Raw genomic sequence first — 13301 nt, 5'->3', positions numbered from 1 at the left:
GCAAAACCCTACTTTGAAAAACATAAACAAAACAAAACTAACAAACAAAGCCTAACTAGAAAAGAATAAGCAAATATATAATAGTATGTTAAAATAATCAATACATTATTTTGTCCATATATATTAAATCCAAATACAGAAGTATAAAATTAATTGAATACATATATAAATTATATATATATAAATTATACATATATAAATTCAAAGAAACTAGAATAGTGAGGACAAATTTGAACAGAATACCAAAGGATTTATAATTACTAATTTCAAGACCAAAGATAATCAAAGCAATCCAGAACTGGCAAAAGGTAAGATATAACGCAATAGCATAGATAAATAGTGCTAAAATAGATACATGTAGGATGGTCAAAGAAATTTAATAAAGCTGCTATTAATGCAATAAGAAAATATAAAATTTTCAACGAATAATATTGAAACATCTGGACATCTATGTAGAAAAAAAAATTACTAGCCTTCATTAGCACTATACATAAAAATCAACTGAGGGCTGGAGAGATGGCTTAGCAGTTAAATCACTTGCCAGCAAAGTCACATAAAGTTTGATTCTCCAACACCCACATAAAGCCAGATGCACAAGGTGGCACATGTGTCTAGAGTTCATTTACAGTGGCTAAAAGCCCTCAAGCATCCATTCTCAATCAGTCCCCCCTCACACACACACATACACACATAATTAAATAAGTAAAATATTTTTTGAAAAATTGACTTGAATTAATTATAAGTCTATGTATATAAGCTAAGATTTTGATACTTGGAAGATGGAATACAAGAGAAGATCATCGCAAATGTAGGGGAGGAAAAGATTTTTTAGGCCAGCCAGGCCTAATGTGCCAAGAAGTGCAATAGTGGCATATCTGTTATGGGGGAAACCAACAGCTCTCTAATGGGACTGGAGGCCTGCTCCATGGGAGGAAATATATGTCTGATATTGAAAACTTGTGATGGGGGAAGTCATGAGCCCTAGGGGTGTAACACCTGCTGGTGTCTGGCTAAATACATATATTGTGCTCACCAAACTGCCTGGTAAGCACTTTTCTTAATGTTCATACCAGTATATAAATGCTACTCTTGCTTTTGGCTGTGACATCTGGGCTGACTCAATGGCACCACAGTGCTGAGAAGTGACAGAGGAGTGCTCAGCACTGGGACACCCCTGTCAAACCATCCAAGGCCGAGGGTCCTTTGTGGAAGAGGTGGCAGAAAGAATGTAAGAGCCAAAGGGACAGTAGTAGGTCTTCTTACAATGTACTATTCCAGACAGAAAATGGCCTGGATATCCATGACCTCACAGTTCATGGCACTACCTACACAAGACCTTTATAATAGGAGAAAAAGATGATGGCATCAAAATAAAAGAGAGACTGAGGGGGAGGGTATATGATGAAGAAGAAACGAGAGGAGGAGGGAATTATTATGGTTTATTGTCTATAATTAGGGAACTTGTCAATAATAACAAATAAAAAGTTTTAAAAGAGAAAAGATTTTCTAAATAAGATAACATTCAAAGCATGTGTGTGTGTGTGTGTGTGTGTGTGTGTGTGTGTGTGTGTGTAATGTGTGTGTATGTATGTATATATATATATATATGATTTTAAAACTCTGCTCTTTGAAAGATGCCATGAATAAGGAAACAAACTATGGTAGAAAGTATTTTCAATATATACATCTTTCATGTGCACATCAAGAATATATAGAAAACTTGGGCTTGGTAAATGGCTTAGTGGTGAAGGTACTTGCCTGCAAAACCTAAGGACCCAGGTTCAATTCCCCAGGAACCACATAAGCCAGATGCACAATGGGGTGCATGTGCCTGGAATTCTTTTGCAGTGGCTGGAGGCCCTGATGCATCCATCCCCCCCCCTTTCTCTCTCTCTCTGCCTCTTTTTCTCTCTGTCGCTTATAAAACAATAAATAAAAATAAACCAATAAAATTAAAAAATTAAAAGAGAATATGTAGAAAACTGATAATATAATAATAAGATAACCCAATTAAGAGAAAAATATTGAAATATATATTTTTCAAAGTAAATATATTAAACAAAAAAACATGAAAATAGACCTGGAGTTAAGGCACTTGCCTGCATAATCACACAGATTCAATTCCTCAATACCCATGAAAAGCCAGATGCACCAAGTGGTAAAGGCACAAGGAGTTCATCTGTATCAGTTTGAGGCCCTGTCTCACCTATTTGTGCTCTTGCTCTCTCTCTCTCTCCCTCTCTCTCTCTTTACTTGCAAATTAATAAATTTTTTAAAAGTTTAAAAGCTTGAAAATATATGAATAGCATTGGTCAATAGGGAAATTTATTAATCTTGGATGAATTAAGACTACCTTTAATACAGTGCCAAAAATAAAATTGGTTGATAAAAAAATGTTGAAAAAGATATACTGCAACCAAATCCATGAAAATATCATGTGGGAGTATAACATGGTAGTACTACTGGAAAATAGCCAGATGCAAAAGTACATACTATATGGTTATATTTATATGAAGTGAAGGAAAACACAAATTTAAATTACAGTGCATGAAAGCAGAGTAAGTTTTGTCCAAAGGAGAAATGGATTTTTCTGAGACAATATATAATGGAATTTTATTGCTGTACAGAAATAAAGCATAACTTGATAGTAACTACATGAACATATTAGTTTTCAAATCCAAACAGTATACTTACAAGAATATACCTTATTTTATACACATAATATCTCAGTAAAGTTGATTTATAATAATATCTTGACTCAAAACATGGTATGTGGGAAAACCATTTTCTTTTTGCTTTCTCAAATACCATGACTTAATCACTGAAAGATTTCAATTAGAATACATTAATGAAAAATGTCCCTTCAATATAAATAGAAAGTAAAATTCAATATAAATAGAAAATAAAAATTATCCTTCTTTGGAGATTATGTGATGCCATACTTAATATACCCAAAAAATATTTACAACACATCTTACTAATAATAAACACTTTCATCAAAGTAGCAGAATACAAAATCAGCAGTTTTCTATATCTAACAGAAATAATGTGCCCAAGCAAAAGAGATCAGAAAAATGGTCTGCTTATAACAGCTCCAAAAACAAAATACTACAAGTGCTATAGGATATCCATTTTTCTCAGCAGTACATGGAACATTAACTAAAATAGACTATATATTAGGACACAAAGCAAATATCAAGAAATACAGGGAAATTGAAATAATTCTTTGTGCTCTATCTGACCACATTGGGATCAAACTGCAAATCACCAAGAAGAAAATCGACAGAGCATAGAGAAATTCATGGAGACTAAACAGTATACTATAGAATGATGAATGGGTCATTGAAGAAATCAAAAAGGAAATAAATAAATTCATAGAATCAAATGATGATGAGAATACAACATACCAAAACTTTTGGGACACAATGAAGGCAGTCCTAAGAAAGAAATTTATAGCTTAGTACCTATATTAAGAAATTAGGCCTTTAATCCCAGGACTCAGGAGAAAAGGTAGGAGGATCGCTGTGAGTTCAAGGCCACCCTGAGACTCCATAGCCAAATCCAGGTCAGCCTGGGCTAGTGTGAAACCCTACCTCAAAAAAACAAAAAACAACAACAAAAAAAAATTAGAAAGTTTACAAGTAAACAATTTGATGCTTCACTTTAAGGCGTTGGTAAAAAAAAGAACAAGGCAAAGCAAAAAGCAGTAGATGGAAAGAAATAATAAAGATTAGGGCAGAAATTAATGAAATAGGAACCCCCCGCAAAAAAAAAAAAAATCCAAAGAATCAATGAAACAAAGAGTTGGAGTTGGTTCTTTGAAAGGAAAAACAAGATTGATAAACCCTTAGCAAATTTGACCAGAAGAAAGAGAGAAGAACCAAAAATTAATAGGATTAGAGATGATTGTTTTAAAGTTCTCATTGTAGAGATACTTCATTTCCCTGGTTAAGTTTATTCCAAGGTACTTTATTTGTTTATTTATTTTTGAGGCAATTGTGAATGGAAGAGATTTCCTGATTCCATTCTCTGCATGTTTGTTGTCAGTATATAAGAAGGATACTGATTTCTGTGTACTTATTTTATACCCTGATATGTTGCTAAAAGTGTTTATCAGCTCTAACATTTTGCTTGTAGAGTCTTTAGAGTCTTTAGAATCAAATCATCTGCAAATAATGATAATTTGATCTCTTCCTTTCTAATCTGTATTCCTTTTATGTGTATCCTTGCCTTATTTCTATGGCTAAGACTTCCAGTACTATATTAAATAAAAGTGGGGATAGTGGACACCCTTGTTTTCCTTCCTGAATTTAGTTGAAAAGCTTCACATTTTTCACCATTTAGTATTATGTTGGCTGTAGGGTTGTCATAAATACTTGTACCAACTGACAGAGGCCTAATCTCTAGAATCTACAAAGAACTCAAAAATCTCAACAGTAAAAAGTCAAATACCCCACTCACAAAATGTAGCAAAGAGCTCTACAGGCAGTTCACAGAGGAAGAAATACAAATGGCAAACACACACTTAAGAAAATGTTCATCATCCCTAATCATCAATGCAAATTAAAATGCAAATTAAAACAACTATGAGATTCCACCTTACCCCAATAAGGATAGCAAACATCAAAAAATCAAATGAGGGCTGGAGAGATGGCTTAGTGGTTAAGCGCTTGCCTGTGAAGCCTAAGGACCCCGGTTCAAGGCTCGGTTCCCCAGGTCCCACGTTAGCCAGATGCACAAGGGGGCACACACATCTGGAGTTCGTTTGCAGAGGCTGGAAGCCCTGGCGCGCCCATTCTCTCTCTCTCCCTCTATCTGTCTTTCTCTCTGTGTCTGTCGCTCTCAAATAAATAAATTAAAAATCAAAAAAAAATTATTAAAAAAATAAAGGAACTTCTATCTGTAAAATGAGTCTAGTCAGGATTTAAAAAAAAATCAAATGAAAATAAATGCTGGTGAGGATGTGGAGAAATAGGAATCCTCATCTACTGTTGGTGGGAATGTAAGATGGTACAACCACTTTGGAAAACAATACAGAGACTCCTAAAAAAGGTGACTATAGAGTTACCAACAGACCCAGTTATTCCCTTAGTGGGAATGTACCCTAAAACCTTCAAACCTCAGTCCAGAGAGATTTGCTCAACCATGTTTATAGTAGCTCAATTAGTAATAGCTAAGAGTTGGAATCAACCCAGATGTTCATCACTAGTAGAATGGATAACTAAGATGTGGTATATCTACACAATGGTATACACAGCAGTAAGACAAAATGACAGAATGAAATTTAAGGAAAAATGTTTGAACCTGGAACAGATCACTCTCAGTGAATTTACCTAATCACAGAAATATAATCACCACATAGTCTCACTCATCTACAGCACCTAACCTGAATCTACCCAAGTTGCTGACATACCCAGCAAGCACCTCAAGGACTAGACAATAGGGTGGGTAGGTAGGGAGAGGAGGGCAATGGAGGGGGTGGGGACACAAATATAGACCTAAACAGCAATGGTACCATAAAATTCTACATCCTAAAAGGCAGACCAAATGGTTGTACCTTCGCCAGGCCCTTAGAGAGAACAGCCACAAGGCATTAGAGAAGGTACAGTGAAGACTGACCTTAATCTTCTACTGCCCTCTCTCTGTTTCTCTCCCTCTCCTCTCTAACTCTTTTATATTAGTTATCTTTTTCTTCTTTCTCTTAGTGGGTACAGTCCTGTAACTCCCAGTATCACCATGTGGCTATCATCCACAATGAGCTTTTGACCAGTGAGACCTACAAGCTTTCCTAAAAGAAAAATAGATTTCTGTCAGAGTACTTGATTACCCACCAAAGGTTAGTGGTAAGACCCTACTGATGAAGATACCATATGAGGTTGACACGTAAAATGGAATGGCATGGCTGGAAGCTGGAAGTGAGTCAGTCCTCAGACAGCATGTCTGGTGCCAGAAGTTGCTACATGGGTGACTGGGGAAAAATGACCAATATCTGTCCAAGCAACTCATTGTCTAGCCTACTTAGCAGCAAATAACCTGCCATGATGCTCACACAAGTGCAATAGTGGCACACAGCCATGGTGGGAAACCAACTGCTCTTGATTTGGCTAACTGATCCCCTCAGTGGTACAGGACCCATAGCTAGAGCTGGGAAACAAGTCAGAACCATATCCAAACATAAGCCTGCTCTCCATTATCAAGCTACCACCAATCGTGGGCTACAAGAGGGTCTACACCTATTAAATTGTCTATGAAAAAATAAGGGTTATCCCACTTGTCTGGTACTAATTTTGCTCTCCATTGGAGAATCTGCTTCTCTTTCTCAGATAGACGCAGATCCTAAGGAGAGAACCACCCCATCATATCTCAAAAAGGCCCCAACCTAAACTAAGAATAATTGGCAAAACAAGCAAGGGTGTTGTTTTCTTGGTGAACTGGGCACCAGCACAAGGGTGAAGGAGATCAACACAGAGAATAATCAACTCCTACCAACTCAGATATCCAGACACAGAGGCTCCCAACACCTCATCACTGAAGCAGACCAAAAATGAACCCAATATGGTTCAGGGAAATTTTGCAGAAGTGGGGGTGGAAAGAATGTCAGAGCCACATGTTGGGTCATGATACTCAGAGACGTTTCTCCAACCATAACTCTCGGCTAACTCCACAAAGCATGACCCATATATCTCAACAAGGAGGGGCCAGGGAGAAGGGGTAGGACATGGACAAGCCTAACAATGGTACCAACTTGACTGTATTTCACTGATTACAAAACTAATTAACAAATAAATAAGAAAAAAAGAAAAATAAATAAATAAATAAATACATTATTTATGGTTCTTAGTGTATTATCTTCTTATATCAATCTTTTAAATTTATTTCAGATGAGTTATTGAAGTATTAGTATTGTATCACCCTTAACAAAGGAAAGAACTATTTTTTCTTCATTGCTTCCCATTTGCCAAGCACCATCTGGATCCCTTACTTTTTATTCCCATCCTATTTAAAACCCTTCAGAGCTGACATCATGACCATCATAAGGGTAAGGCTCTTAGACAAGCCACAAAAACACTAGTCAATGAAGGGATGTGTATTGCTGTCCCAGTCAGTATCATGGTCAGATCTGCTGTTAACCAGGTACTCTGATCTGCACTTGGAATTACATAGACACTTGAATCCCTGTTTTATTTGGAGTCAGGAAGTGTAACTCTTACTTAACTTTAAACATATTTTTACCCAAGGTTTTTTGAGTGAATTAAAGCAGCATTGAGTCTGAGTTCCAATGCCAGGGTATCCATGCAAACAATAAAGAGACCTGTGTTTTACAATAAATACCTTCACTATCCAGATCATCGCTTTGGCCAAACACACTGTCCACAGAAGAGTCAGGAATGAAGATCCAGTCATCAAATTTCTGAAGAACATCATCAGGATAGTTGACATCACTGTCTGAGGCTGCTGCTTCATCCATAGCACTTTTCTTCTGATATCGGAGCACGGTTCTTGCTAGTAATGATCCTATATCTAAAAACAAAGAAGTAGAATGGTACTTAAAAAAAAAAACAATTAAGCTGGGCCTGGTGGCGCAAGCCTTTAATTCCAGCACTCAAAAGGCAGAGGTAGGAGGATCGCCATGAGTTCGAGGCCACCCTGAGAATATACAGTGAATTCTAGGTCAGCCTAGGCTAGATTGAGACCCTAACTTGAAAAACAAACAAAAAAATAAATTACACAAACATGAATATGTCTTATCCAGTTTCCTTCTAAATAATTGTTATACTTTCTTCCAAAGTCAATAATATATAAGGACACTGCCAGGTGGCAGACTAAATTTTTTAAATATCAGCATTTGCCTACCACTTGGGTATAAATGGCAAATATGAGTTACTATGAAACTACCTAGATCCAGGAAAGGTCCAAATAGTTTGTGTTCAAATCATAGTAATGCCACTTGAAAAGTATATAAGCTCTCAATTACCAGCCACCTGACTTATGAGGTGAAGATGACAACATATTCAGCACAGAATTATAATTTAACACTATGCCTAGAACATAGAAGATGCTAAATGATAAAACTTGCTAACTCCTCCTATGATGAAATTTTAAAGTAAATATTCTCAAATTCTCATTCAATTTTATATTATGCTTTACTATGAAGAAATGTACTTGCAGAGTCATCATTGTCTTACATACAACCTACATGTTTCTAAAATATTACTTTCATAGCTCATGTTATATCTACAGTGTGACTAATACAGTACCTAAAATACATTTAAGTTATCAATTCAAAATTTTCCTTGGCCAAATTAACTGTCAGTGAAATCATAGTTATACCTTCCAATCAGTCAAATGGCATTGGTATTTTTTAATTACATAAGACTTGAAAATTGTAAGAAGTTCATGTAGAACAAAGGGAACACAGGGAATACTATCTCAATCCTAAACCACAGTCATTCTCCATCAGAAACCAGAAAACAAAACTAAGCATGGTAGCACATGCCTATACTCCTAGTATTTAGAAGGACATGCAAGAGGACTGCCATAACTTCAAGGCCATATTGCTCTAAATAGAAACACCCTGGAAAAATAATAAGAAAAGAAGGGAGGGAAGGAGAAAAGGAAGAAGAAAAGGAAATATAAAATAAAACAAAAATTAGAGATACAAGTAATCAGGTTGTTGGAATGAGAGTGGTCAATGTGATGAAACATAGTACCAGTAGAGTCTCATTAATTTCCACAGTCTCAGATCCAGCCAAGGAGCCCATTCATAGAATTATTTTCCTGATATAATGCTTTAATATTCACAATTATAAGACTAACATATTTCAGTAGAATTTTCAACAATTCAAAACATTGTTATGCTTAAAATAGCTTTGTGCCCATTTTCTCACTTAATAATAAACTTTCTTATTTCCTCATAAATTATTTTCTAAAATAGGTTTGTGACTCTTCACTATATTGCCCAGGCTAATGTAAAATGTAGTCATGAGTAACCTTAAACATATGATCCTCCTGCTCTAGCCTCAAGTGTGCTGGACTCTAGGTATGTACCACCATACCCAGATAATGACTTTTCCAAGTACATTTAGGTTAGCTACATGTGCTTTTTTCCCCAAGAGATTGCAAGGCATTCAAATTATATGATCCATTTAAGTATTTCTCTGAAAAATCTGTTAATGTTATAATTTTATGTACATTCTTATACAGGCTTCCCTGTACACAAGGAATGTCTGTATCAAGTATATACAAACATATATTGCTGAGTCTAAATCTACATGTCCCTATACAAATGTATAATTTATACATCAGTTTTAAAAATTAAAGAGAGACTAGTTTTAAAGAGGGGTTTGGGATGCGAGGGTGATCTGGCTATGTCATCTGTCACACTACTGATTGTTTATTCAGCTAATCTGGCTGGCTGGCTAGGCAGGTGTCCCTTTCCTCCTTCATTGCACTATGTACTTCCCTCTCAAAGCTGCATGCATGGTCGAAGACGATGACATTCCCCAAATAGAGGACAATCCATCTTCAGTCAAGAGTATGTGAATAGCTGTGCTCCAAACCTCCAAACAAGCTCTCAAGAAGAGGGGTTTTGGTGTAGAGGGTGGGGGAGACTGGACAAAGGAGAGTGTGAGGAAAAATTGTGTATATAAACTAAAAATATTAATCAGTGAATACTGCCAAATATCCTTAAAAAACTGGTGAAATTCCTATCAATACTGTGTGAAATATTTGCTATTACATATGCTTTTCAATGTCATATACTACCAGCATTTCTTTCCCAATATAACTATCTCATGATTGCACATTACATGCAAAGTATAGATGCTAAGATTGTGATAGTGGACAAAACTGACATTGACTTTCCCATGCTTTCAATAGTTAGTATTACCATAGTAGCTTAGTGGCAGAGTGCCTTCATGGCATTTACCTAACCACTTACTCAATATACAGCATTTCAAACTATTAACAATAATATGCTAAAACTCAAAATTGTATACAATATTCTTATAGATACTTACTTGTTTGTTTTCTTAAATTTGATGTCTTATCTGGAAATAAAGGACCAAGCCAAGAAGGTTCAATTTTTCCCATGCAAAAGCCTCCAAGGCAAATGCTATTGTTGGCCAAATCCAAGGCAAGCCTCTTCAAGAGCAAACTGATGACCTGGCTGTCACCTTTCTGGATGCTTACTGTCAGTGCTTTCCGTACATCTTGCTCACGACATCCACTATTCAGCAATAATTCCACCAATTTAGGGCTGCTCTCTTTCTCACATACCTAGTTTTTAAAAAGGAAGCATAAGTAAACCCTTTGGGAAAGATCATGGTGTGATTTTTCTTTACACCTTGAATTTAAGTTGAAATAAAATAAGGCAAAACACCTCATGAAATGACTGAGAAAATAAAATAATGGGCTGGGGTGGTAGCTCAGATGGTAGAGTGCTAACCTAGCCTGTATGAGGCTTTAGGTTCAATCCCAGCATTTCCATAAATCACACAAAGTAGTGCACACCTGAAATCCTAGCACCAGGGAAATGGAGACAGGAGGACTAGAAGTTCAAAATCACAGTCAGCTAGCACTACACGACATTATGTCTCCAAAAAAAGGGAGAGAAAATAAAGTAAAATTAGTGTCACAGAGATGAAACCGCCATAAATTCAATAATTTCCCGTTGAGAATGAGATTGTGAAAAGACTTAATTCCTACCATAGTGTGGTGAGTGCTATTCTCAGTCTTTCTCATGTTTTTTCATGCCAATTATTAATCTTACATATTCTTCTCCATCAATCATACATAGTAAAATATTATATTCTTAGAAAATCCAATGCATTAATTCTATCTTTGTTCTGAATAGCTTTTAGTCATGCAACCACTTGGTAAATGAACAAATGATTCTATTTTCTTATTCAATAAATCTGCCTACATAATAATTATGTATCCAATATATAATACCTCTGACAATTACAATTAATTCTATAAATGTAATATGTAATCCATGGATTTAGAATATTTATTTTTTAATTTACTTAGTTTTATTATCATAGTTATTATTATTGTCATTATTATTGTGGTACAAGAAATCAAATCCAGGGTCTCATGCATGGTAAACAAATGCTCCACAACTGAACTACAGCCTTGGGCATGAAAGTCTGATTTGAAGAAGAGAAGATAGAAACAAATGCATGAAGTCAAAGTCCAAAATGATGTAAGAACAGAAATAAAACACAAACTCTTTTGCACAGAAATTTCAGATCAATTAAGAGAAGAGGAAAGACCATTTTCTATGTAGAATATGATATAATGGCATGGAAAACTTTTCATTATGCTATCTCCCTAACAAAACTAGGAAATGGAAGTTTCTTTTAGATCTTTGGCATGTCCAGATAATATTAATGATGTGATTTGTATATAAAAGATATAAATAAAGTCATATTAAATTATTAATGAAAAATTCAATTAATTTTAATAAAGGACAAAACTTTTTTCTATGTTAAAAAAAAAATTCACTAAGAGCTAGAGAGATGGCTTAGCAGTTAAGGCACTTGCCTACAAAGCCAAAGGACCCAGGTCCAATTCCCCAGGATTCAAGTGAGCCAGATGCACAAGGTGGCGCATGCATCTGGAGTTTGTTTGCAGCAGCTGAATACCCTGATGCACTCATTCTCTCTCTCTCTCTCTCCCTCTCTCTCTCTCTCTCTCTCTCTCTCTCTTTCTTTCTCTCTCTCTCTCTCTGAAACAAATAAAATAAAACAAAGGTCTTTTTAATTTTTTGTTTATTTATTTACTTGAGAGCAACAGAGAAAGAGGCAGAGAGAGAATGGATTTGCCAGGGCCTCCAGCCACTGCAAATGAACTCCAGACTCTTGCGCCCCCTTGTGCATCTGGCTAACGTGGGTCCTGGGGACTCAAGCCTCAAACCGGGGTCTTTAGGCTTCACAGGCAAGCGCTTATCTGCTAAGCCATCTCTCCAGCCCTAAAACAAAGTTTTCTTTTTAAACAATTTTTCACCAAATTTAAATAATTTGATTCTTTATTTGGCCCTAATACCAATACCTAATGATGTATGTCATGCTGGTTGCTATAAAGCACCAAGTTAAAACTTACAGGTAACAAACAGACGCAAATACAAAGTGGGAAGTCAAATAAAGTAAAACTTTAAAAAATAAGCTAGTTCAAAAACTTAGTTATTTAATAGTGCACATTAAATCACACATAAAGTTACCCACTATTATTTAATAATGCAATTAAATTATGACATAATTGCTTTGCTAGAAATGTTAGATTTTAGAAACAGACACAGCACTACCTTGTTGTCCTAAAATTTGTACAAGAAAAATCTTAAATATAGATGCATGGTTAATATTGATTGTCAGCTTAACAAGACCTAGAATCACCTGTGAGGAACGATCTTGATTATGTTAATTAATGTAGAAAACCCCATTTTAAGTGCTCTCACACTGTTCCATAAAAAAGGGAGACATGGCTGAGCATTAGTACTCACTGCTCTTTCCTTCTTCACTGTGCTGAATGTGGCCAGCTACCTCAAACTCCTGCTGTCATGCCACCCACCATGATGAACTCTACCTGAAATTAGAAGTTGAAATAAACCCTTTCTCCCTTAAACAGATTTTTGTCAGGTATTTTGTTCTAACAAGGAAAAGTTGACTAACATAATAGGCAATGCACTTAAGTAAACATTTATTTTATACCTACTTCTTGTGAAGTTATTTCCTCACAAATAAAGCATTATCTCCTGGAAGGAGGCTCTTAAGACTCAGGAATCTAACTAAACTTACAAAGGTAAGGAAGCTAAGACAGTTTACAAGGTTCACAAAGCCTGTCCCCAACATAATATAATGAGTATGCAACTGTTGAGGAGAGACTCTCCAGTTGAGATGCTTATAAATTGGATGAAAAGTTTCAGGGATGTATAAAGCCTTTATGAATTGTCACCCATGCTGCAATGGGCTTTTTGGTGATACAGCTGCCTTTGAGTAAATAATCCCAGTAAACTCACTGGATCACCAAGACAGACAAGTGGAATGGCTTGTTTGGTCTGTCACTGGTGTACTGTGCTAGGTCAATAGATATCTGCTAATATCAAAGGAAATTGGCTATATATGAGAAAATGAATTAGATATTCTGAATAATATAAAGATGAGCACTGTACATTTCTATTTTCATATGTCACCTTAATGTAAAGGAGATATAATTATCATGAACTTACAGAATGAAATTTTAATGAGGGTTTGAGATAACAAGACAATTCTGATTATATTTTGAGGGAAGGTGATAAGATA

At 35.7% G+C, this 13301-nt stretch overlaps 1 protein-coding gene across 2 annotated transcripts in view; it reads right to left on the bottom strand.

Moving 5' to 3' along the window:
* The window catches only part of Lrrk2 (leucine rich repeat kinase 2), a 169308-nt gene that overhangs the window by 109295 nt on the left and 46712 nt on the right, over positions 1-13301 (bottom strand). For both annotated transcript variants that reach the window (XM_004662176.2, XM_045152027.1), the window contains exons 19-20: positions 10020-10278; positions 7333-7521 (exon numbers count right to left, since the gene is read on the bottom strand). In XM_004662176.2, coding sequence (XP_004662233.2) covers positions 7333-7521; positions 10020-10278 — 448 coding nt within the window. The remainder of the gene's footprint in view (positions 1-7332; positions 7522-10019; positions 10279-13301) is intronic.

This window comes from Jaculus jaculus, chromosome 6 (assembly GCF_020740685.1).
Source record: "Jaculus jaculus isolate mJacJac1 chromosome 6, mJacJac1.mat.Y.cur, whole genome shotgun sequence".
Taxonomy (NCBI): Eukaryota; Metazoa; Chordata; class Mammalia; order Rodentia; family Dipodidae; genus Jaculus; species Jaculus jaculus.
Note: the sequence above shows the minus strand (reverse complement) of the source record. Positions and strands in the feature narration are given on the sequence as shown.